The sequence below is a fragment of the Cygnus atratus genome, chromosome 2 (genome assembly GCF_013377495.2).
Source record: "Cygnus atratus isolate AKBS03 ecotype Queensland, Australia chromosome 2, CAtr_DNAZoo_HiC_assembly, whole genome shotgun sequence".
Classification (NCBI taxonomy): Eukaryota; Metazoa; Chordata; class Aves; order Anseriformes; family Anatidae; genus Cygnus; species Cygnus atratus.
Window position 1 is genome coordinate 42,352,422 of NC_066363.1, and position 26,970 is coordinate 42,379,391.

At 45.8% G+C, this 26,970-nt stretch overlaps 1 protein-coding gene across 10 annotated transcripts in view; it reads left to right on the forward strand.

Moving 5' to 3' along the window:
- Window positions 1–857: 857 nt before the first annotated feature.
- Window positions 858–26,970, forward strand: part of RBMS3 (RNA binding motif single stranded interacting protein 3) — a 700,779-nt gene continuing 674,666 nt past the window's right edge. For 6 of the 10 annotated variants that reach the window (XM_050709229.1, XM_035549753.2, XM_050709230.1 and 3 more), the window contains exon 1: window positions 1,577–1,854. In XM_050709229.1, coding sequence (XP_050565186.1) covers window positions 1,672–1,854 — 183 coding nt within the window. In that variant the 5' untranslated portion in view covers window positions 1,577–1,671. Of the gene's footprint in view, window positions 1,001–1,261; window positions 1,496–1,576; window positions 1,855–26,970 lie in introns of those variants that run through there. The other 4 variants (XM_035549747.2, XM_035549752.2, XM_035549750.2 and 1 more) reach the window with 4 other exon arrangements.

Consider the following 26,970-nt stretch of genomic DNA (forward strand, 5'->3'; position numbering starts at 1 on the left):
ACACAGCTTAGATTTGTGACAAAGACTTTTTTTCTCCATTGCGAGATTAGCTCTTGCCCTTTGTCCAAGCATATTGTTGCAAGGAGACGTGTTCAGGTTCCCCCAGTAACAATTCTGTTGGAGAATAATGGAACCCAAGGCGAAGAGCACGCGGGCATCCTGCGACACCTGAAGGTCGCCCACTTACTGCCACACCCAGGGACAGCTTCTGTCCTGGTGTAACACAGCTCCCGAGGAGGTGGCCCAGTGCCTGCAGAGCAAGGAGTCGTGGCTGCAGAGGTCAGTGCCTGCTCAGACAGGGCAGGTACGGGGCAGACATGTATCCTCGTGCTGCAGACTGTCTGTGGAGGTTCCCAGTTAACTTTCAGAGCAGCTGCTCCCAGGACAATGTGCCGATATATTTAGGAGAGCAGGCTGGTCACCTGGTGGTGCCCTGATTTAAGAGCGATCCGCTCTGGGCTCGGCATTCGCTTGCTCCAAATGAAGAGGGGGATAGCTGGAGCGGTGCCTTGGCTCAGGCACCACTGAGGCGGTTCTGGGTTTGGTGTTAAACACTCCTAATGAGATTGCATTTTTCCCTACCATGTACAACTTCAGTCTGAGAAGGAGGCTAATGCGAGGAACGAAGTAATCGCGTGCACGCTGCGGTCACGACTGATTTAACAGCTTACACGCATTTTTTTTTTGTCTCTCTCTTCTCGTATTTTTGGGGAGCAAACGGGAGAGCCGGCGGCCGGTCCTGATGTAGCTTTCCTGCCTGAATCCGCTCTTGTTTTCCTCCTCACTCCGGCTCTCCCTGTGCAGTGCTGCGTGGCGCCGGCAGCCTGAGCGAGAGGGAGCTCCAGTCCCACACAACCGCTCCGAGCAGCCCCCATTTGCCATAGCGGCTGGTGCCGGGGGGGTTGGGGGGGTAGGGGGGAAAGAAAGGGGGAAATAAAATAAAATAAAGGCAACAACCGGGTCAATGCTCGCCTCTTCTCGCCGCCGGCACCTCGCACAGGTCGGAAATCGCTCGTTTCGCTTTGCTGTATTGCGCTTGCCTGGGCCGTGGGCAGGGGGAGGGGAGGGAAGGGAAGGGGGGGGTTTAACTTTTTCCTTGACATGACCGGGTTTTGGTCAGGAGCTCCCCGCCCGGCCCCGGCGGCTGCCCCTCGCCCCCACCCCCGGGCCGGCCCCCGCCGCCTGCCGCTAACTTGGTGCGCGGGGCCGCGGCCCCGGGGGCTCGGCCGGGCCGGGGGCACGGGCAGCGGGGAGCCGGGCACGGCCGGGGGCTGCCAGGGGGGCGAGAGAGCGGCTTAGTGAGCGCCTGGCCGTGCCGGGGGGCGGCTGGGGGCCGTCGGAGCGAGGGCACACACACACACAGGCACACACACACGCGCACACACTCACACACAAAAGTGTGGAGGACCTAGGGGAGGCTTGCAGCCGCCGGCTCGGTGCGGCGGAGGCGGCCGGAGCCATGCGTGTCACGGCCTCCTGAGGTGGCGGTGGTGGGGTGTGTGTGTGTGTGTGTGTGTCGGGGGGGGGGGGGGGGAGAGGCAGGCGGGAGGCGAAGAAGAAAGAAGGAAAGAAAAAAAAAAAAAAAAGAGCGAAAGGAGAAAAGCCAAAGAGAGACGCGGGGTGGTGGAAAGTGTTCGCCTGCTTTTGTCTCGCCACGCAGTGAGCTGGAAGATGGAGATGGATGTTAAGGGAGTTTCTCCGTGCCCGGAGCCCATCCCCCCGGCGGCGGGCTCAGCCGCCTGCCCGCACCAGCGCCCGCCGCCCCGCGATGGGCAGCCCGTCGCCGACACGGGCCCCGCCGCCGACAGCGGCCCCCCGGAGCGGCGGCACGGCGGCGACAGGGACGACAAGAAGGTAGGTGCGCTCCGCTCCGCGACACCCCCGGCGCCCCGCCGCTGCTCCCGGGGCCGCTCCCGGGGCCGCCCTTTGTGAAGCGAGGCGGCGGAGGTTGGCTGAGGACACGGGGGCGGCGGGGCGGGGAGGCGCCGGGCCGGGGCCGCCGGGCTTCGGGGGGCGGCCGCCGACGAAGTTTGGCTCGCTCTGAGGGGGGCCGGGGCCGCCCCCCTTCCCCGGTGCCCCTCGCCCCCCTCGCCCGCGGCTCTGAGGGGCCGCCGGCGGCCCTGCTGTGTCATCGTCGCCCCGCCGTGCCCGCGGGAACGGGGGCGAGAATTGGGGCTGGGGGCGCTGCCCCCGCCGCGGGGGTGTCCTCCGGACCCGGAGGGGGGCCGGGTTGGGCAGGGGTCGCCGCCGAGGGCAGGGGGGTGCCCGCAGACAAAAGCGCCGAGCGCTGCCACCGGGCAGCGCTCGGCGCTTTTGTCTGCGGGCACCCCCCTGCGCTGCCCTTCAGGCTTCCCAGCGGGGGCTCGGCCGGGACCGGAGCCGGGGAAGCCCCCCCAGGGCATGGGGGGCGTCGTGTCGTGGCCGTTTCGCGATAGTCGGGCGGTGGCGAGGCGCGATCCGCGTGCGCCGGGTGACAAAAACTGGGGCGTGCTGAAAGCCCAGCGGTCCTCCCTGAGAGGCTGGGCGCCCCGAAATAGGTTATAATCCCGGTGAGATAGATCACAACCCCAGTCGAAACGATGGAAAAGAAACGTTGCAGCCTGCTGGGTTAGAGCCGCGTTTCTTCAACTAGTTTTACTCGAGTTTTGTGCTGTTGCGAACGGGCGCGAGCGCGGTGGCACAATGAAGGAATGCAAAGCAGCGATGCAATAAATTAATGCAACGGCGGTGGCACACCACGCGTCTGCATGGCCGGAGTTGCAATCATCATCCGAAACGCTGGGTATTTTGGAAAAACGGTGTCTGTAGTCAGAGACCCCAGGTTCGTGGCATTCACCTCGTCCACTTTTAGGTTTGTCACTGTTCGGTAAAATCCATCCTATTGTTTTAAGTCAAAGAGAGCATCCAAGACTGATCGCTCGAGCAGGGCCTGTACAGCTCAGTAAGGTGGATACGGGGGGTTTTGTTTTTAAAATGATACCTGGTGGTTTTCGTATCGTGGTAGATGCACGCAGAATTTCGTCTCCCTCGAGGTTATGAATATTTCATTCTGTCGTCACTGCATGTTACTGTACATAGCCGAACGATCTGTGTGTCTGCGATTGGTTCTAGGATCCCTTCCCTTGCATCACGTTACTTGATGGAATTGAAAATGCATTATTTCACCGTAATTAAAATGGAGAGCCAAGGTTGCCGTTCATGCGAGTTGGTTGTGCCAGCGCCTTGAGCGTTTAAAAACCCTGCCATCAGCAGAAATCCATGCTACTTTCGGATGTGCCACACAGCCTGTCTAATGTTTTACCAGTCGCGGACATGAGGAAGGCAAACAATGTGTGACTGAAGGTGAATGAATACTAGGGAAGGCCTGATTATCGATGGTATGGCTAATTAATGTACTGCAGTATTGCAATTAACAATAATTAACAGTGTTGCACTGTTTGATTTTGCATTTGCCTGAATTTTTGGACATAGAAAGAAAAGTGCTGCATTTTTCCCCACAGCTATAGCCATGCAAAAGTACTGTGATAAATTCCACCCCCCCTCCTTTTTTTTTAAATTCAATATCAGCTTCGCCAGGCTTACCATTGCCAAAGTGCTTGCAATGACTTTAGCTTGTATTTTTGGGAAGTGCTTTGATATTTCAAACCTCCCTAAATGTACATGTATCTTTTCTGGATGCCATCCCAGGGCAACCAGTACTTCTTATTAGTGCAAAAGTATTTCAGGTATCCGGTAAAATAGTGGCACTAAAAATGTGATGAGAAGAGGAAAACGCATTAAAGCCATACCGAAATCCAACAGTATCGTGAAAAAAAATATTTACAGCCATAAAACAACCCCCCCAAATTGCTGCAACCATCATTTGCTAGGAACTTTCTAAATGGGTTGAAATAACAGTACCGATGTTTGGATGACCCTTAAACAAATGCCCTAGGCACACTGAGGCGTGCTAGAAGTGGAAGTGCTCCACGTGGAAATTGTAAAGAATGTGCAAGCTTGATTTCCTGACATGTGAATGCCTATCAATATCTAAATACTAAGATTTTACAAAATCTCATGATTCCACTGGCAGGGTGTGCTTTTTAGGATCGTTCTTGAATTACAAAGAGCCTTACATTTTGTCATTCAGCTCCATTTCCGTCAGAGGTAAAAAGAGTGCTTCCACCTAAACAGAAGTGGGTCACATACATGCTCTAAAAAAACGCTTTTTGTCACTGTCCAAAAGGAACATTGCTGAATTAACTAAACAAAGTATTTTCTTATTTCTGTAGAATTTCAGTGCAAGGTATGACCATAGTGCCATTTATACAGATATATATTTTTTACCTGACGTGTATTAATTTTTTATTTGCGTTTGAACTTCAGTAAAATTCTGGAACACGTACATACCTTGAAATATGTCCCACTGTCTTCAGCTGGGATGCTGACACCCTTATGTGTACGCTTAAGTGCTTTGTTGGAGGAAGACCTAGGTTGCCTCCTCCGCATCCTTCTGCCTTGAAGTTATCTCTGACCAATGCATGAGTAGAGAAATGGTGAAGGTCATTTTTATAATTTATCAAGTGTACAATGTGTGGTGCTTTCAAGAGTAGTTGCCATTCAGGTGGGAAAAAATTAAGCGGAAGTATTAGAAGGCAAGATTTAGAAGACGACTGACTGTACGGATACCATTTTTTCTCTTGAACCAAAACATGCCAGAAAGTGTTTCTCAGCACTCAGTATCTTCAAAAGGATCGGAGTAGGGAGCACTTTGAGAGTTGTCTTCAGGAATAACTGCGTGGTGGCTACAGGTAACCTCTGATACAGCTGACACGACGGCCAGATTTTTCCCAGGGGTGCTGCCTCCAGCTAGGACTTTGAAGCCCTCAGCCACAGCCAGTGAGTTACATACACGCAGTCTTTCCACGTGCTGAAGCTGCCAGGCCCTCCAAAAGTTGTTCCTCCGTAGGGATTTGCTGAAGTAACTTTGCACACCCCAATAAGATCATATTGTTTTGTTCTTGGTTTTCCTCGGTGTGTCTGAGGTTTGCAGAAATCGTTTAGCACGGATGGTTTACAAGCACACCCAGAGCTTTCGCTTTATACCTCCATCCCAGCTATGAAAACCCCTGCGGAATAGCTCCAAGGTGAAGAACCTTCTGTGTATTTACATGGAAATGAGCATGCCAAAGTTACAGCAGAAGCAAGCCTATCTGGGCTGGGTACATTGTATTCCAGTTCAAAAACAATTTGCCAGCGTTTGATATAAGGGTTCAGAAGTGGTGGGCAGGCTTATTTGGATGCCTTTTCCCTGAATGCTCGTCTGCGATGTCGCTGTTTGAGTGGTGTCCAGGTGTGAGCTTCTGGAGGGGAAAGCTGAGTGCTCTGGGGAAAAGCACTCGGTATTAGCTTGGGATTTCTGTTCTGCTGAGCACGTGGTCCAATACAAAGCTAATGGTCAGCATCCGAGAGCCTTCCGCTGGTGTGTTTACAGGACTGCTGCCATCAACATGAAGGTGATTGCTCACCTGTCTTCCACAAGCGGTGGGTCAGGAAGAGTGAGCGGATCTTCAGGGGGAATTCTCTTCTAATAACTTCTCTTATGCATGTAGTTTGGTTTGGTTTGAGAGGCTGCATGTACCTATGTGTTTACCTTTCAGAGAAGACAAAGCCTGAGAAATGCAGTTGATGCCTGAAGCAGACGGTGGGAAGTTTCTTTCTGCGGGGAGGCCAGTCCAGTCTCGGGTCAGACGTGCTTCTCTTACCGCAGGCAGTACCACTGTGCACAGGAGAGTACTTTTCAGCCACCGTCTTTCCCTGGAGGTGTAGATGTTCTTTCAGATAACCCGGCCCCAGCCGTCTGAACAACCTGAAGTTAAGAACCAAAGGCTGAAACTGCAATCAGCAGTGGATAAGGGGACCATTCCGGGGCGGGTGGGACAAAGAAAGCGGAGACAATAGGACCAGTTGCTGATTGTAGCAGCTTCTTTTATATGTTAGCAGCTTTATATAATTGTATAAAATGCAACATCTTGTTCTAGCTGGAGTTTCCAAGTGCTGAAGGCCTGTTGCCAGGTGTATCATGGGCTGCAGTCCTGCCAAGACGTAATGCAGACATGAACAGTCAAGGTCAGGTCGTTGGCTGCCCGGGGACAGACAAATTCTTCCCACCCAGAGATGGGAGAAAATTTTACTTGTGGCTGTTGCTATCCTGAGAGTTTGATGTCAGAGAGAAATCCCAGTGTCTTTACAGTGTGGACAGAGCTGAAGAACAATGGCTTTTTCTCTAACTCGTTGCTAAGAATGTTCCAGAAATTATTCCTCAGCCCAGCAGCATCTACTCTGCCTTTTCCACATGCACTTTTAAGCACCTGTTCTTCGTTCCTAAGCTGCTCTTTGCCATGCTGTGGGCCGTCATGACATTCGTATTGAGCTGCATAGCTCCATGTCTTCCTGATGAAATTGTCCAAGAGAAGCTTGCGCAGCACTCGCACCCCGTTCTTCCAGAGCTCCCAGCACCTGGTGGCTGACTGGGTGGTGGTGAGACTGTCCCAGAGCCACGCACCCAGGCCATGCTGAGCCCCTTGTGTTTGGGTCCTTGTCCTGCAGGCCGCCAGGTCACAGCTGTGGGGCAGGCTCTAATTCGAGGCGGTGTGGTGAGGGTGGCTGCAGTGCAAGGCGGGTGCCTTTGGAAGGGGGCTTGGCCCTTTGCATCGCTGCTGCGGGCAGCAAAGCTCCTCACCATGCCACTGACATGGTTCGGGGAGAGGGGCCCAGGGGCCATCTGCTCTGAGGAGAATTCAAAACATTTCGGATTAAAAAAGTCAAGAGAGGTAATTCACTGTGAACCGAGAGCCTTGCTTTGCAGGCAGGTCTACCTCTGCATTTCCATGCGCTTCATGTACTCTGCCTCTCACACTCCTCTTGCTGTCTAGAGGGAGAATCCTTAGATGAACCAAGGATTTTGCCTTATTACAAAACTTAGCAGATGAGAAGAGAGGAGAAGAATAGAAAGAGAGACAGAGAGAGAAAAAAAACCTAAACTGTTAGTATCTCCACTGAATTCAAGACTAATGAACGTATTTTATTAGACATCAGAGAATCCGTAAGGAGAAGAGATTTTGGGAATCAGGCCTCCTAATTTTCATAGCTCCAGAATTACTTGCTATCTCCTATTCTGATATTTTTCCTTTTACTGATCTGGGAAATAATGTTACCTTAAGTAGAATAAATGCACATTTAAAATATATTCATTCTAAAGTGACATATAGAAAGGCTAGGGTATGGAGAATGAGGTCCTGCACTGGTTTATGTTAGAGTTAAAGCATAAGGTTGGAGAGGGAGGAGCTGACTTCTGCACTTTGCCAGTGTCTGTACTAAAACAACATATGTGACAGCATATATGAAAGGTTCTTAAAAATCTTACACAGTATTGAGACATCTGAAAGAAGAGTCTGCTATTTAAAACAGTTCTCCCCTTAAATAAATTGCATGAGAAATGTTTTGGCAAAGAGTGAACAGCTGCTTTAAATTTTTCAACCAGCTGATCAATAAGTGGATGAAGCTTGAAAAGCCGATCGTACTCTGGAAGGTTCCTGGGGTAAACACAGAGATGTACATGGCAATGCAGAGATTTTATGAAAAGTAAGTACTACTTACAGTTATTACAGACCGAAATGAAGTGCATATGTAGTTGATTGTGTAACAAATCCAGGGACATAAACAATGAACATCATGGGTGGGAGCTAAACAACACTCTTGAGTCATCAGAAACAGAACCACAAATTTTGTTTGCAGAAGCCTGGCTCTCTGGCTAACGGCAAATTTGTCGTGGCTGCAGAGGGGCTGCAAGGATTCCTGCTCAGGGGAAGATGCAGCATTGAAAAGGGCATTGTTATCTGCTCTGGAGCTGCTGGGACACTGCCTCGACTCAGATGTAGTGGTATGTAGCTGTGCTTATGTCCACAGACTGGAAAGCAGCCCTATTCAAGACTGCACATGACAGTCTAGAGCTTGGCCAGGGCATGGCATGCCCTTCTCAAAAGCCCAGTATTCACAGGAACTCCTGGCCAACGGTTGAGTGCCAGCTTGTAACAAATCCGAGGCTTCAAACAATGGATAATCAATGAAGCTAGAAAAGAACAATGCCCGTGTTGTTGCATGCTATTCCCAGTGTTTTGCTAGGTGCTCTCGGTGTTTTTACACCACCTCTATCTGTGGTAAAAGCTCACTGTGTCGTGCGGCACTGAAGTCCTTACCATTTTGAGGTTAAGGTTTACTTAACTGCTAAGGATGAAGTATAGCGACTGGTGTGTGGACTGGCTCAGGTTTTGTTTGGTTCCCTATCTGGTTCTTCTCTGCCTGGCTGTAGCCGTGCTGCTCACATAATCGCTGGGATTATTTCCCAGCAGCTTGTGCTAGGTGGGTTTCTGTAGTGACTAGCTGCCAGTAGTAATTATGCAGTAAGGGCATAAAATTTGCACAGTCTCAGTAGAGTTATTAGTTTCTAACAACCTGGGTCTCAGAAAATACCCTAATACTAAAGAAAATGGGACTGCAGCTGTAAATAAGAAAAAATGGCAACACGGGCACTGATGATAATTTCCATGAAAGTAGTGCTTGGATCAAGTGCTAATGGGATGTTTAAACATTATAAAGAAAAAAGGACAGACCTGAAAGGTATTACAAATATTAAGTATTCTACAGTTGTTTCTTTCCTTCCTCACTCCTCATCCTTTCTCCATGGCTCTGGAATTCTCCTTTGTCTGTTCTGTTTCATTTCCCCAAATTGCATTCTGAGCTATAAGGGGAATAAGAATTGTTCCAGAAACTATAGTAACCAGTGCATCTTAACTGGGATAAAACAAAGCACAATTTGGCTCCTAGTATAGACAAGGACTGCCATGTATAAAATTTGTTAGACAGCCATGATTTACTAGAAAAAGAGTAATTCTTCCATGCCTAATGGCTTCTGCTGTGTGTTTAAATACAGCTGTTATTTTCATTATACATTCTATTACGTGAAGACCAATCTTGTTACAGAAGCAGAATGGAAATAGTTTCCTTGATTGAAAAACAAGTGTTGGGTGAATAAAAATTACAGACTCGAGCCCCAAAGCTTGGTTAATACACTTACTGTTCCTTGGTGTCAGAGTTCACTCTTTCGAACACCTTGGCCTATAGTTTCAGAGTTTATTCCTTCTGAAAAGATGTTCTGCTCAAGTTGGTCAAAGTGACAGTGCGATCAACAACTGGAAATGCTGCAGGAAGATTATGGTATTGTATATGTATTTCCACTCTTAGTTCTAGACCTCCTGCGAAGGATTGGTATCGCTGACAGGAGAGTGAAAATAAAATGGTGTGGGACCTATGCCTGTTCTGTTAACAGGGCCTATGTTAATTAGGTTCAATGAGTGCCTCGAGCGCCACTGACACCTCTTCTTCACTACTGGCTGCTGACTGTTGTCTCACCGAGGTTATTACTAATCTATACTCATTGCCAGGAGCCCGCTGGAGGAGACCTCGTGGATCCAAACTGATATGCCCAAGTAAAGTGTGGAAGGGGGGTTAAAGGAGTAATAATAGCAAAAATAGTTGTTGTAGCTATTATATTTAGTAGTAGTATGATATTAGATATTAGCCATGGTATAATAGATATGCATTGTGCTTTGCTGAGAATTTGAAGAGTGTGTTAGAGCCTTGAGATGGTTACTGTGTGTATCGGACATACCACAGGAAGGATAGCTGCAGGTCCTCACGGATGGGCAGGTGAACATGTTACCTGGGGATAGGATGTAAATACCTTCTGCTCTTAAGTTGAATTAGGAGTGAAAGGGAGTGGCGTGGAGGGCAGAGAGGGAGACCTGGCTGGAAAGCTAATTGAAAACAGCAACTTCAGAGTAGGACTGGAAGGAAGGAGCTTGTAAGGTTTGTATTTTGAGACGAAAGAGCTTTATGAAGTGTGTATTGGGTCCATGTGGAGTTAAGGAAGCACACAACAGAATCTCCTGGAGTTCACAAAATGCATATCTAGGCTTCACAGACATTATACAGTGCCCTGGTTAGCCTTGTTAACTTTATTGAGTGTGCTTCGAGGACATGCAGACTTTCAAAGTATGTGAAAGTCACTTTAATAATTAATTGGCTCCCTCCGTCCCACCTATTGCTTCATATCTAATAAAAGGCAACAGTGAGTTTTTGCCAAAGCCAACAGATACAAAACTATTTAGGTTAGTTGGGTTTGAGATATGACTAGCTAGAAAGGATACCCCCAAAGATCTGAGAAGTGAAGCCATCTCCATTTTTTATCCTGCCTTACTTCTCCCACGGCTCTCATGTGATATGCTCTTGGACTAATTTTCCCAGATCTAATAAGCGGTTTCAGGAAGGTCTGTCCAGTTCCAGGGAATGAGAAGTGTGTGCATGCGTCTGTTTGAACTGATTTACAACTGAAAGCATGTTTCGGCTTTACCCTGGCAGGGAGACCTGTTGAAATTTCCAGGTGATAAACTGACTTGTGCCTTAAGCAGAGCAGCCACCGCGCACACCGTCATCGACATCCGTGCGCGCGCCGTGTGACACAGGAAATGGCACACCGTTATCAGAGGGCTGTTAAGATGGACGCAGGGAAATAAATGGTGAGCTTGCTGGCATGGCCTCAAAGACAGGCGTTCACAGATGTTCTGTAGTTGCTTAAGTGTGCGCAGTTAAAGAGTGCCTGTTGTGCACTTGGGGAAATTTTTATTTAAACAGGGAACTCTTAAGTTTGGAGGGGGCCATGGATATGTTTCCAGAGGGAGGAGGGAGGGAGCCAGCAAGCTTAATGGGAAGGAAAGCCATAAGTTTTCAAGAGGAGCAAGTCAGTAAGAAAGACTCTGACATTCATCCCGAACATGACTTTACCTGCCGTCCACAACAGGGAGGCAGCCAATGTGATGGAAGCTCCCTGTCGCCTGCTATTGTGGTTTTATACAGAGACCTTAGACTGGGGACTTGAATGTGCCACTTCCCGAACATGTCAAGAGGACACACTCCTTGCAGAAGATAAATAAATGATGAATCGATTCTAAGGGAAGCCATGTGGAGGCTAGAAAGTCAGAGCCAATCAAGGTCAGTGTGGCTCAGGGAGTCGTTACTAGAAGGGTCGTACCACAGGACTGTCACGAGACAATCAGCCAGATCTGCGTCTGAGCTGGATTCACCCGGTGCTGGGAAATGTTGCTCAGGGCAAGAACAAGGTTCTGGCTTCTCTGTCTGCTCTGCTCTGCTCTGCTCTGTGTGCGTGCTGCCTGTTTGTAAGACCCACCACCTTTCTCTCTGTAGGTGGTGTTTCGTAGTCACTTCCTTTCACGTGCTATTGCATGCAGAATAGGGACTAAGGTCTTTCTTAGCCAGTAATGCAGTTGCAATTACCCATAACTGCTATTGCTTTGGAGTTATACTTACAACCCCACAACAGGCTATCTGCTGGATCACACTGTTCCACAGACTGTGGCTTTCTTCTCGGTACCTTGGAAGTATCCAGCGTGCCCGTGTTCTCTGCAGGTACAGTCAGTGTCAGAGAAGAGGTGCCATTCTGCACTGCCGGTCTGCGTTTCCCCAGTGCCTGTGCACGTCACCTACGATCACGTCAGGACACCTCCTTATTCATATATTCACATCTGGTGGTAATAACTGGAAGAGACTAGGGCCATGAGAAGTAGAAAACTGTAGATAGCAGGCACTTACTGTCAACTGTATGTTATTGCTAAGAAGTAAGAGCAGGAAGACAGTGATACAGCAGTTAACAGGTGCCTAAAGCTTTGCTCTCTCATCTCCTGATGCTGATGATCTGTTTCTCACCTACACAAAGGAAAATTTTAGATGGGTCTTACGGATACCACATCTGTCACAGGTAGGAGCTCTGCTATTTTGAAGATGCAGGTCAGAACAGTAGTACCTGCTGACACACAGTTCTGTGGTATCGGCAGTCTCGGCATGCCCTGTGCTCCTCGCTTTGTTGTACGTGGCGGGTTCCCTTGCAGTGCCGTGGCAGAGGCTGTCACACCTACCCAGAAAACAAAACGTGAGGAGGAGTACAGGACTTGAGCAGTCGCAGTCAGGATCTCTGAAAGCCGAGGTCGCTGCGGAGTTGAAAAGGTGAGTTACTTAACGATAAGCACAGAAATGTGCAGTGTGCCAAGGTGCTGGGTGCTTGAGCAGAAGCATACCTAATGTGTAGAGTAAAGGTAAAAAATGCTAAGTTCTGCTTCCAAGTAAGATTTATTATTACATTATAACGGTGCATAAAAGTAACAGGAAAAAGCACGCGTGCAACAGTTAGGCAAGAATAATAAAACATTTACAAGCCCAAACAATAGAAATTGCATAAATGCAGCAATGGGATCTACGGATGAATTTTAGGTGCAAAGATAAGGAAAAGAAGAACAAGAGAGTTTATTCATCTTCCTCTGTTGTTAGCAGGTGTGAGGGACCGGGACCTGCTTGTACGGCAGGCCATTGCTTCCTCCGAAGTATCTGGGGGCACTTTCACCACTGGTGAAATACTCTTTGGGTATTGTCCTCTGTCCAGGTGGTACTGGATGCCAAGGAAGTACTGGCCTTAGTGGGAGACAAAGCGTCACCTCTGACCTGTGGTCTGGTTGCCAATCTTCCAAACCAGTGCCAGGGTGTGCTGGCAATGCTCCCGTGGGCTCAGGAGCAGGGGCACAGACTGCACCCTTGGTGTGGGTATTGCTGTATCTCTCTGGGAAGCAGTTTTAGCACTTCAGCCCTTTGACTCCGCTGTACAAGGGTCAAAAGGACTAATGAGCTATTAAATTTAAAAAATACATACATACATTTTGGAAAAGTCCTTCTAAAATGCCAACAACATTTTAAACACCGAGATCTAATTTTTGACTTAACGGTAGGCTAAGGAGAAATTTTGCATCCTTCTGGCAAAGCAAGCTTGTCACCCATTTTTCACAGGCTCAAAAGCATGTTCTGTTTTACCTTCTTGAAATGATTTATGACCGAGTAAAACTTGTTTGGAGTAGAAGCTGCACAGGAGGGAGAGGGGAGGTACAGACTGTTAAAAACAACCCAGAGGGCCATGGATTAGTAGGAGCAGATGAGGTAGTCATGTCCATTGCTGGAGCTGTAGCAGTTTAAAGGATTCTTGTATTTACACACCTAGCAGAAGGGCATGCCATAGCATGAATGGGAAACTGAAACTCACTTCTCTATATTAGCTCTTCAAGGCTGTAAGAGAACTGTTTTGCCCAGTGTAATTTTGGGAATAATTTTCACAACTGGAGGAAAAAGAAGGAAGGAAGGAACACAGATCACTGTTTAAAATAAATTTGGGTGTTTAAAGTTTGCTAAAATAACACAATTACAGAACATTTATAGTCCAAATCTTGCTCTGTTCCAAACAAAAGACAGAAACTCTCTTGATGAGATTTTGTTTGGAATTAGGAATTATCTTTCCTTGGAGCAGGAGATCCATAGATCTTCCAGTTCAGTCTTTGGTGGTTCTGTGATCTGATGATTATTATTTTTTTTTTTAATGAAACTGTATCTATGCAGTTTCAGATGCTCTCAAATTCCAAAAAAATGTTATGAATTACCTGACAATTGTATAAAATGAATGTGACTGTAAATAAAATTACTCACTGCAGTCTCACAGTCATCTATACACTTGCAGGATCAGACCTTGCAATTTGGAGCTGTTGAAGGTGAATACCAACTCTTTCTATGTATTTAAACATTGCTGCTACAATGAAACCTGTATACTTATGTGTATGTGTATATGTATAGTACAAAGTATAATATTTCAACAGGGTAAAATTCTATTTCCAACTGTATCTAGGACAGTCTTGGAGCTCAGTAAAAAAAGTGTGTCATGGAAGTGATATCCTAAAAGACTGTATCTAACCTGAATCTACTGTAGGTGGTAGTTCATGTAAAGTGCTAGTGTAATAGCTGAACAGTGGTTTGAAGCATTTTTAAAATAAAATGTATTTTAAAGTTGTAACCATCAGCCAAATTGCAGTCTCTTAGGGTGATGCATTTAAAGAAATATTTCATTACAATGCAATCTTTTTTTTTTTTTTTTTGGCTTGTAGAAGGGTTGCATAATGACGTCCAAAGTTGCTGTTGATATCGCAGCGTTAGCCTGTGCAACAGATGTGTTAAGAGCAGGACGCTCCATCCTTGCACTCTTGTGTCGGTTTCAGGAGTACCACGTCTGTAAGAGATGCAGGTCGCGTTGCTGTGAGCAGCTGATGGTGACACTCTTAAGAAGGGGCTGAATTCGCCTACTGAGAAATATATTTGTCAACAAAATATGAGTATGCAAGACAACAGCTCAGTCACATTTCGCTTTCATTTCTTCTCTTTTGTGCTAGGGCATAACTTCCAACTGTCAGCTCTTTCAGCTGAGCATCAGCCTTTTTATAATTGCCGCAGCGTGGCAACCCCTTTAAAATTACCATATGTCAGCTGTTCACCATACCGACCGAAGGCATGCATCTTGGGTTGTTGGCCTTTGCCCTACCTGTGCTGCTCGTGCTGACGGCCAGGTGATATTTTAGCTGCCAGCCCGGCCACTCGCACGGATGCCCGGCTGTACCCGATGGGCTCTGCTGAGCCTGGGAGGGTTCGTGGCTCGCACAGGCAGGCAAGGAAGGGCTAGGGCTGGGGTGGATGTTTTTGGCAGGCCAGCTGCTGGGGAGCCTGCAGGCCGACAGACCTAATCCCTTCCTTCCTTGCCTGAGTATTTGGATGACCAGGAAACAATTATGCTGAAGGTTGCGTGACCTCTGTGGGAATTTGTCCCGCAGAGACCTGGCTGCTGAACCAAGAGGGTCTGCTTGTCCTCATGCCTGCCCGAATTTTTAACTGATGCCATCGCTATGGGTTGTTAGCACCTTGCAAATATTTTGAAGTATTGCAATCCCCCATATCCCCCCATCCTTGCAGACAAGCGGATGAATGGCAAAGGGCTTGTTCAGGGCAAACCTTGTGCTAACGGGAACGTGCCAGCATGTGGCTGGGTTTGGACCGTGTCCGCTGACTGGTTACTGACTGTGAACCGGAGCTTTTGCTGGCATTTTGCTGTGTCTGACATCCAATTTGGACCTGTACTGCAGAGGGAAACAGTAATAAGCTAGTAACGGAGTGCCAGACAGTAAGAGGATGACAAGTCTTTTCCAGTCTTGTGTGAGCATTACTGAATGAGCAGTCGCTGTGCTAGGGACCGGTGAGCCAACTAATGCGTTCCGCGTTCCCACAAAACAGTCTTCAGAGTAGGAGGAGGAGGTGTGACTTGGACGGGGAGGCGTTGGAAGCCCTGGAGAGCTGGGGTAGGCAGGGAGGTGAGCTGGCAGGCAGGCTGGGCTCAGCAGCCCCCAGGCCGCTGAGGGCAGGAGGCTGCCGGCACGTTTCCCACTGGGGAAGGAGAAGAGGGGGCTATAGGAACGTCAAGAGGGCACGACACGTGGGGCAGACACAGAGGAGTGTGAACAAGGGGCATCCCTGCAGGACCACGGCTGTAGTGGGGACAAGGGCGCATCCCAGCTGCTTCAGCACGTCTTGGCACATGGTGAAAGTGGGGCCTCTGGGCTGAGCGGTCTGACATTCGCTGCTTTTCTATTAGCCATATTATTTACCAATTTCCCAAATGATTCAGTAGGGGATAACTAGGCTTCTGAGATCATGCTGGGTCTAGTCAGCTTTCCAGAGAGCGCAGCAATTACTGGGTGAATAGAGGTGAGCCTGATGGACAGGCTGGGTGGCTGCTCTCCCTACCCTAAGCACTAGGCTTGTGTCTGTGCCCACGCCTCTCCTCTGCGATTAGCCTCAATGGAAGCACCGTAGCGAGGGTCCTCTTGGCAGAAACAGCTTAATAGGCAAAAACAACTTAATAGGCAACATGGAGGGGAGTAGGTGTTCTTCTGTTTTTTCCTTTTTCCCTTTTAATTAAATAAGACAAACTATACAATAAATGAAGTCTGATTTGCATGAAAATTGTGTATGCATACATAGTAGATCTTAACGTTAAAGCAGAAAATTACTTTCTTTCAACTCGGTGACCTGTACATGGGATTTTTAGAATTATCTGCTTCTTTGTAATTCTTGGTTAGTTTCTGTTGCAAAATAGTACCTCTGAATTCCTTGTGAAACACTCGAGCACTTTGTAGTCTGGTAGATAAAGACATTGCCTTCTATAGGAAAGCACTTTTTTATTCAATCCAGTGGCAGCTTTTTGATAAATTCCTCTTTTTTTTCTCCGTCAAATGTATTATTATGCGTTTAACAATGAATGCTATCATTAAGAAATACCATGCATTTAATAGCCGTAATTTAAAAGTTTTATTCCATGAGCAGAAGTGTGTATGTGTGTTCGTGTGTGTGTGAAAGCCAGTTTTCACTGGATTTCTGAATGCAGCTAAGTCTTGGAATGAACTAGCAAATATCCTTTGTTTAAACTTAACAATGCTTGCATTTGATATTTTCAGAATTAATTTTATAGCGGATTTCATTATATCTCTGTTGTGTTCTGGGTACAATAGGGCAGCTCACTTGCAGCTAAATTAATATCTGTGGTTTAATAGCAGTTTGACTTGCCTAGGCAATAAACTCTCTCTCATAAACGGTGGTACTATCAAGATAAAACCTGCTAAGTTAATTCTGTAACAAATCCCTGTGCTGATGATGGAAAATATTCCTGAAGAATTACTCTCTGCTGAGCATGGGGGTTTCGTGAATTTTGGGGTAATGGAGGTTAGTAACTCGGAGGGGTCGGCTGAAGCAGACCCTTTCCCAAAGCACTGCCTGAATTCTTCCTGGAAGTCCTTGGGGATCAGAAACTGTCCATGGCCTAACTACACTTAGTTTGCTCTGTTTTAACAAAAGGTGTAATTTTAAAACGACTTAAAGAATTTGATGAAAAACCCTGTGTGGATACACCTAATTCAGTTAAACCTAGCTAATACAAATTTAATATGCACGGGTAATTTATAGGTATAAGCTAAGCTAACAGAGTAAGTTTTTAACTATTTACCTAAATCAGTTTTTAAACAGACATGGAAAAACTTTCATATAGCGCAAGATTGAGAAGATTGGGACTGTTTACCTTGGAGAGGAGATTAATCAGATGAATCAGAAGTGAGATGATAAAAGGTTACAGACAGCGAAGGCAGAGGCTCTGCCGAGCAAGAAATTCTTCTGTTCAACAGTCAGGGAGGAACAAGGAGCGTTCAGTGAAGCTTAAGAGTGACAAATTCTAAAGCAAGTACAAAGAAGTGCTCTGCCATGCAGTGAGCTGGTTGCTTGTGGAACTCCTTGTCAGTAGGTATCTCTGAGGCCAAGGGTCTAACAGGACTCCAGAGGCATGGAGTCATCAGCAGGGTAGGTTTAGCCTTGACTTGACCGAAGGGGGAGGTTTGAGGGGAGGAACTGGCAATTCTTCTGATGCTTAGAAAGCTCAGCACTAATGGACAGTCACCTGTTTATGTAGATAACAGGAGTGCCCAGTTACAATGGTAGGGATTATAACACAAAAAGAATGGTGGGAAAGATAAATGTGTGTTTGGTTCAAGCTGGTCTGCTATTAGTGAGGTCAAAATGACTTTTTTTTTCCTCATGTCTTCCCTATTTGCAGCTTCTTGTGCAATGTTTTGGTCACAGGATTCTGGTAGCAGCAGTTTCTAGTTCCTGTACAGACAGCACAGTTGTGCACATTTCCTTCCAGAAGCTCATCATATCTGGTTATGCCTTAAAAGCTACAGCAAACTCTGTCTTCATTAGGTGTTTGTATTGCTGTATTTCAATGTTCCTAAGGAGCAAATGCCACAGATCTCTCTGCTAAGGTGACTGCCTCTCCCACACAGTCGGGTAACGGAAAGTACCTTTGTGTGGTTACCAGTGAATGAAATGGGACAGGCTTGGAAAACAGTGTTTCTTGCTTGGTCCTTGGGAAAGGAAGAGTGTCACAGGACAGTGTGGTTTGTTCATGTCCACAGCTGCTAGTAAAATGGACTGGGGTCCCATTGTAATTAGCCATAGAGAAGCAATGCTGAGAGAGGAGGAGAACAAGGAAGACCTGTTCTCATCCCGCTGCCTCTCCCTGGTGACTCTAGTCACTTGGAAATACAAAGACACCTCTTGGACACAGTTTCTAGAGCTTAAAGGGTTTTATTGATATTTCACTGATGAAGGCAGGGGAGCCTGGAATCGGGCTCCCAAGTTGGAGTGCTGTACCCAGCACTTGGATCACAGCATCCTTTAGGCTGGAAAAGACCCTTAGGATCATCGAGTCCAACCATCAGCCACTAAACTGTAGAATCACATGACAGAATGGTAGAATTATTTAGGTTGGAAAAGATCCTTAACATCATTGAAATCACTTTGAGTTGGAAGTCTGGAAACTGACTTCTGGAAAGTGACTTCTTTTTCATGTGGTTTCTTGCCTTTTTGATGCTTACTGCTCTGCAGCAGCAATGAAGGTCTCTGTGCTGCCTCTTAGCTCTCCGTAGTCAGCAGCTGCTGCTGAGTTATCGGTGGAAGAAGCCTGATCATCTCCCCGGGGAGGCCACTGGGTTGTTCTGGGACTCAGCTGCAACCTGGATCATCACACTGCTGCTGCACACTGCATGTTGTGGCAGCCCAAGAATGCAGGCAATGTGCTTTTTTTGTCTCACGTGCCCAGCTAGCCCTGCCAGCTTGTTTGGTTCATGCACAAGGTCACTCACTGTTTGCTATTTATGATGGAATGAGGTCACAGGTTTAGTTGAAGGCCATTTAATCATTTACTTCATCCCTATCATCTACCCTCACATCTACCTGCCTTGGTCGTGCCTATGCGATCATCTGACTAATTGCGCTGTGGTGGAAAACATGCCATGAAATCTGCCACTGCTCATTACTGTGGCAAGGTTTGCACGCCAAGCCTTCGGACTGGCTGCTGTGAACTACGTGTGCCACAGGGTTACAGTCTGCTGACAATCACACAGTCAGATTAGGGGCTGAGAACTACCCTGTATCTACAAAGGATGTATTATTCTCAGTTGTTGTTGTTCTTCTATTGCTCTTCACAAATGTAAGTGAGAATCAGGCCTACAACGAGTCAAGTACCTACTTCTTTCTTCACCCCCCACATATTTTCTTGTCCCTCCTTGTGGATCCCAGAGGACACAGCTTCTTCACAGGCAGCAAACTGGTGGTGGAAGGATGGGTAGATGGGAGAAGGAGAGGCGGTCAGAAGATTTTTCCAAAATCTTTCATTTGAAACATTTCAGGTTTGATCTGATTTCGGTAAATCCAAGACTGATCACGGGCCCATTGGGACTTGCAGCGGGCTGAAGGGGGACACGTTACTTGAAGATACTCCTCGCAGAAAAACCTGATACCCTTGCGCTTCCACACTTGGTGGTGTGGAACCAAGACATTGAAAACTGTGGAAGTCCCAGCAGTAACTGGTGTTTACCTCTTAGGTCCTCAGCAAAGAGCCTAGATATTTCAAAAGCTCAGCGAGCTCTGAAGAACCAGCTGGGCCAAAAGTCTGGAAGCTCCCATTTCCCAGCGTGCAAAAGCATGGCTGCAGGACTGAGTGCTCTGCCCTCCAGAAGTCCTGGCTCTGCGATGCTTGGCGGCTGCCGGGAAATATCGACGTGCTTGGCAGTTTCATGGCTACTTCGAGCAAGAACGTCATTTTTGAATGTGAAGTGAAGTGGGGAGCCACTTTCCTCCCAAAGCAGCTGTCTGTAGACTGTCCCAGGTATATGGTGGTGTGTGGCTTCTCAAACGTGATTCAGCTTGCCAAGATATTGTTTCAATACAAAGGAAAAGACAAGCAAATCAAAAGGAATTCCTGGTGAACATGAGCTGCTGTCTTCTGGCTGGTTCCAAAGGGGAGCCTGCAAGTAGCTTGCCAGCTGCACCGGGGAGCAACTTCTTCTGTTACAGAGATAGAGCAATGCATTTCTCTTCCCAGCTGGCATTTGCGGCAGCTTCATGTTTATGGCTCTCCCTGGTGGAAGCAAAGCTCTCTAGAGGATTCCTGCCTAATAGCACCGTCTAATGGAAGGGCTTCCGTGCTGGTTGATGCTGGGGATGGAAGCTCGAGTCTTACAGCTTGCACTAAAAAGTCAGGCTTTGTAACTAAAAGCTGTAATGATTCATTTCCTTTGTGGACGGACTATAGAGAGGCATGCGTAACAGTAAGTAGTGCTAGGATGCTAGTAACACCAATATAAAACAAATCTGTGCCAGTAAATGAACACTAAAAAAATGTTACTGAAGAAATAAAACAAAGGTGATACATGGTTCATTCCGCTACCAGGAAGTTTTTGTCATTTTTTCTTGTAGGAATATCAACTGTAATTCTGAGATGAGCAACGTTAATACTGAAATAAGACTTTGGTGCACCTCTAGAAATATGGTTTTTAAAGGGAATGTTTGTTACAGATAAACCCTTTTTGGATACTTCCCTATTGCACTTTTTGAAATATTGTATGTGCACTAAAATACACTATGAGTGTATGTCTTGTATTTAGATTTAATGTTATGATGGTTATAAAATAACCTACTTGGAATAATATGCGATTGGACTCCGTTAATTTTGCATGTTAGCCTAAAATTTCTGCTGCAGCAAGATTATTTTTATGTAAATAGAGAAGTTTGGATTGTAAAGTAAATCATTTCCATTCCGTATCCAGCGACTGAACTATATTTCTTTCTGACACTTTTGCAAAATGTGTTACACAGGATTAGTAAAAAAATTGCTCACTAGAGCTTTTATATTTAATTTCACACTGCTGTGCTAACTGAATGAGGCAGTGCTATGTTAGAAATACAATATTTCCTTTGTTTCGAGAGGAGGATGTTACCTATGATTTGCTTACTCCTGGTTATTGGTTGTTTTTGGGAATAGTAATGTTTTGGAGCTAAAATTGATAAAGTTGAGATCCATTAAACAGAAAAAAAATATATAAAAGAGAAAAATGTGTGTTCCTGTGAAAAATCCCTTTGTAGGTAATAGTATAGCAGTGTGTCATTTTTTAGCTGCTGCAGTGTAAACTAGGTAATTGGAAAATGCCTGCGTTTTCCAACTCCCTAGGATGCTAATAAGCATACTCCTGATACAAGCCCTGCATGCAATGGTTTTACCATCTCAGCCCGCCGTGGATGTGACACCGGTACCATCAAATCACAGCCCATATGAAATGTGGTTAGGGGCTGTCACAGGAAATTTAACCCTCATCTGTTAGGGAAAGAGCCCAGGTCAAAGGTCACTTTCAGCACCGAAGTGGCCATTTAATGCTTTTATTTCTTGTAATTGGAAATGATAATCAATGAGACTCGTTTATAAAACTTGTCCAGAGTGGCGACTCCCTACTTAAAATGATATCTTCTACCTAAGGCGCTGTAATTGCAGTCGGGTTTATGCCGTATAATCAAGATGGGATTCAGAAGCTAATGATGTATATGGTTAACTTGTTTGCAGTACTTGGCAAATAGATGTGAGTAGGTTATTTCTCTGATGGGGACTTCATCGGGTCTGACCTTTTGTTATCCAAGGATTCGAGTAAAGTATTACCTTCGCTGAAATGAGGCACTTGAGTAAAACACTTCATGGGCGTGCTTAACGGTTCAGCTGTGCTACAATGGCAATTAATGTCTGTGTAAGTAAACTTTCTATTTTAAAGGTCATTAATTTTCTTTACAGGATACTGCTCGGAGAGCCTGCCACTAAAATAATTGGGAGCAAGAGGTATTGATTTATGAGGGAGAATTAAAAAGACTAAAAATATAAAGATTGGCTAAGTGATGACTTAGAAAAGGGTTCAATGTAAGTTTGCTTCTTGGTATTTTTGTTTGTATTGTCTGGGGGAACAGACAATATTCTGGGGGGAGTTCTTTGGTTTTGTTACAAGAAAGTCAAATTAGGTGATTTTACTGCTCCTTTCTGGTCTTGAAGCTCATATACCTTAACTATCTAATTCTTTAAAAGTTGATAGCAGTGCAGTTATTTACAAGGAGAAATATTTTACCCTACAGACAAACTGGGCCAGTTCTGCTTTGATGCTTGTTGGTGTAAAGGATGTTAGTCTGGTGGTGTAGCTCCAGTGACGTGGCTGTGCCACTGCACTGTTTTCGGTATCATGGAGCTCTTCTTCCATGCAGACGCTGCTTTGCAGTGGTGTCACACAACTATGACACGAGTTTGCTTTTTGTTCTGATAGAAAATGTGCTTGGTCCTGGCTCTTTTTTTTATGCCAGTTCTAGTTCAGATTACTTCAGGTCACCTGCATGGGAGTTACTTTGCTTTTCCATCTGCGGAAGGGGCAGACTGCGTTTCATTAACTTTGTGAAGACCATCCTAATGTGAACAAGGGTTTGTAGGACTGAAGCATTTCTCACTGATGAGATTGATTCAGCAGTAATTCCTCTTACGGATCTGTTTTGGATTTGGCTTCTTCAGTTGGCAGCACAATTAGTTCTGCAGCATCTGGAAAATGGCTGTACATCATACATTACCATCATAAGAATCCCTATTATAATCTATTATTTATCTGTAGCAGTGCCCACTATTTACTGGGGCTTTCCAAAATGTAAGAAGATCTTTACTCTGAAGTAATCACAATCTACATAATCAGTAGCCTACCAAAATTTAGAAACTAGCCGTTGTTGCCAGCTAGATCCATAGAGAATATTTGATGGCATGGCTCACAGTACATCAATTACGAATTGCTGATAAGAATCCAACACAGTAAGTAACAAAATTAATGGAAGGGCAAGCAGTGGCACTTCTTGCAGTATTTCTGTGTTATAAAGCTCCATTTCTAAATTAGGAGAGAGCGCTCGACCAGACTTCCAACTTGTTACTGGTCCAAAACCGAGTGTTGCCGACTAAACACTATGGGACAGTGTCATCTTTGTGAGGAAACCACGTGGTGAACTGTGCAGGAGAAAGCAACGTTTGCTTTGGCAATTAAAAACCAGGCATCTGTTCGAACCTGTGCTGGAGCTGAAGGGTGAGAAATGCAGGGTGAGACTGGTCAAAAGTAGAGGAGAAAACCGAGCTGAGCTTCAAGAAGAATGGGCAGAGGACTCCAACAGCTGGCTCCTGTGCCTTTGGTTTCAGTTGTCTCCTGCAGCTGAGACTGCTTGTGTGTGTGTGGAGACATACTTAATGCAGTGAGATTGAGATCTCCTATCTGGCATTCCCAAGCAGCAGCAGCAGCACCAGTTAATAATTTTGCATCGTGATTTTCTAGAAACCTATAGGTGCTCTGAATCGTAAGAAACAAATTCACCAAGGAAAAGGGGCTGTAGAATTTTATTGTATAATCAATATTTTGTTGTATTCACGGTTTCCTTTCACTTTTTAAGCATCTTGTGAGGTGCATCTTCTGTTGGATTTGTCTTAGTTTTGGCTAAGATATTTCCGTGAATGAATGTGAGTTCTCTTCCCCTGAAGACTTCTGTTGACTGGCAGAAACCATCTGTTTAGATGTTTTTATGCCTGTTTAATTGATAATCAAGACCGAATCCTGGTGTTTAGCAAATCTGACTTGCCTGTTAGTAAACTCTATTCACACATTAAACTCAGAAGCACAGAGAAACAAATTCCTGACCTGTAATAAAACTGACAACCTGGACCTTCTGCTAGTAGCTATACGTACAGCCTCTTTAATCATGGTCTAATTGAGGCTTTGGTATTAGAAGGGAAGAGGAGACTGTTAGAGCCTGAAGGGATAGTTTATCTTCAAATGCCAAGAAAACTTACAGGGCTCCCTAGTACGCAGAGTAAAGTGAGTTATGTTCACCTGTCGGGAAGGGAAATTCAGCAGTTCTGCTAGACTTAGCAGTTCAAATCATGAATCAGGATCCCGGTGATGAGTATGGCTTAGGACTGATAAATGATTTATGAATGACTTCTGCTTTTTAGCTTGTGGAGGAATGCTTTTTCAAGCTTTTTCTTATGCCCAGCCCACCACCTTTCTTTAACAGAAATTTGCAAGTCTAACAGAGTCCCTTGACTCTTAGAAGTGAAGGTTAAGGAAAAAAATAAATACTGTAAACGTAGGAAGTTGATCGTGAGATCAGGAAGCAGGAATGTGACTAAGCCTTTTTTTTTTTTTTTTTTTTTAAGTCTGCATGTCTCTGAAGGGCGTGTGTAGTGGAAAATTCTTGCTCCTCTCCCATATATACATACTCTTTGTTCTCATGGTGTTCCCTGCCTGCTCCATGTCCAAGTGCAGTAGTGCTTCTACTGCATGCTGGTAACTGCAGTCGTGCTTTCTATTGCCAGAAACTGCTCGTCTCCAAATCTTGCTCTTAGTATTTGGGGCACTAATCAAATTCAGAACTGAAAGCAGGGGAAAAACAAGTTTTCTTTCTGCAGTGGACTTGTCCCAGGACTTGCAGATTGTGACACTCTGGGAATTTGAACACACCAGTGCCTGTTTCTGTTAACAGCTTATGCAGATGACCATTGCCTTCTCTCTATCAGGAAAGGAACTAAAAACCATGTAAACAGCTCCAAAGTTACAAGGGGGCCCCCATCTACCCTGAAAAACTTGTAGGAATGTGAAGAGGGCTGGGAGGAGAACGCTGAGGAGTGGTTGAATAAAGGTGACCCAAAAAATTGCCAAGCAGTTAAAAGAGGGATCTATGATACAGTCCACGGTCAGTTCAGCTGCCCTAGAAATGCATCTGTGCATGGAAGTGTGCATGAGGAAATCCTTGCAACCGTGAGCAAACTTCAAATTTCATTGCAAGTCAGAGGTAAGGGCTCTGCAGCATTCCTTGTGCTTGCATGCCAGCTACGTGGCACGTTTCACTCTCCTGGATGGGGAGCTGTGATAAGCAATCACACAGCTGCTTCTAGTTGTTCTGCTGCAATCGCTGAGGCTTAGATTGCAGCTAAGCATTACTCTAGCGGGGCTTAATGTTGAAAGACAGGTATTTCCAACCGCTACAGCCTGAGCACCAGCATTCCTGCTCTCATTGGATTAAGTTTGTACATGTAAGGATTTTATTTATGGCCGTTGTCTGAAGCATTGTGTCTTATGCTCTTGTCTTCACAGCCGTGGTCCACGTGTTTCAGGGCTGAAGGATGTACCGGGGGGGGTGGTAAGAATGGCTTTAGGGTTCGGAGGGAGTCACTGCAGAGTAGCTGTACCGTGCTCTTTCCCCAAAGAGACAAGCACTAGGGAAATTTACGTTTTAGCCATCAGGCCAACAGAGGCTCTCTTTCCTTGCATTCCTCCTTATATTGCAAACCCTTTGTAAATATTTCCTTTGGCTTAAAATGCAATGTTTCTTACTCGTAGAATCTTCTCCCCATCCCATAATTTAAATAGACTTCCTTGTAGCTTAAATGGAACCAAGCATGATGTTGGCTCATTTGCTTGTTTTGTATAGGGTATTTGGTATGAGACTTTTTCATCATTGTGACATGTGAATTTTCTTTCTTTCCTTAATATCAGATGTTTTCCTTTTTTTTTTTATTTTTTTAAAGTCAGTGAGCACAGGCGGTGCAGAATATCTTCTCTTGAAGCCGGGGTAGACTTGATGAGCAGTTTTCCTACTTAATCCTCAGAGCTCTAGTGCCACTTTTTCCCCTCCTTCAAGATTTCAGTCCCTGTTTGGCCCGCTGCGTAACAAAAAGCAGCTTGAAGGATGCTGTAAGTTGTATTGGCATGCATGCTCCCTTGAGAGGTAATACGCCACTTCATCCAAGTCCCAGGGTACCCTGACACGCATCTGCCAGGGAACTCCTCATCTGCCTAATGTGGGATTAGATGCTGTATGAAGCACTAGCTTTTTCTTCTTTTTTAATACATTTTCTGAATACTAAATATCGCTTTCTACACCCACATAGCTTACCTCTTTCATGTTGTTTTATAATAAGTATCCGTCATTAGCATAATAACTGCTCAAAGTGACATCTTACATTGTATTGTCAAAGATCCATGTATTAATATTTCCACAGTTCTGATGCCATGATACACTGTAGTACTGTAATTTTACCAGAGATTATTATTTTTATGTCAAAGATCTGCCTATTTCCATTTACATACCATCCAGTGACACCAAAGCTACTGATAGTGGGCTGTTATGAATCTTTTGTAAAGTAACGTGTCAAAAAAAAAAGTATGTAAAAGCATGCCGAGCCTCCGAGTGCTTTGATTGCTTCTTGAATAGCTTGAAAAAGGCGAAGGACGAAATTCATTCATGCACCATTTCCCTGTTGCGTATGTATTTGTTTATCTTCCAATTGTTTGGGCCTGCCTCATATCCTGCCTTCTAAGCAATGCACGTTGGCAAAGGCCGGCGCACCAGCCTTAACTCTATTTTATTATTTATCAAAAAGCCTTTGTATGAAGATTAACCGGGTTTGCTCTCAATTTGCTATTATTTCCCCCCACTGTTCAGAAAGTACCCCAAGCAGTTTGATAAGATGACTGAAAGGTTGTCTGCTTTCATTGTCACTCCTCTCAGGATCTCTTGTATCCTCTGGCGAAATGTTATCTTGTACTTTGTTAGAGTAATAGTCCTCAGTGATTCAAAACAGGTATTCTTTTGTCTCCTACCCTAACAATGCACGTAGGGGAGGCTGTTTGTTCTCTTTCACCAGCTCAGCTGCTGTTGACAAAAGCAATAGTGGATCAGAAGAATGTCTGCCTTTACACCGCTATCAATAGATCGCCCTCCTCCTCCTGCATGAAGATAAGTGGGGGCAGCGGGAGGGGTGACGAGCAAAACCCTCTTGACTCTTTCCTTACTCTGGAGGCTGCAGACTTCCTTCACCCACTCTGTTACGGGGCATGTTTCGTGCCTGGTTAGAGAATGTAGCAGCGGTGCTCCCACATACGTGTACGGTTGCACGGAGACCTTGCTGAGGTGCCCCAGATCCAAGCCAGAGTCCATAAAGTCATTTAAAAATTATTTCCTTGAGGTGATGATTTTCTTTGACAGTAGCATAAATCGTAAGGT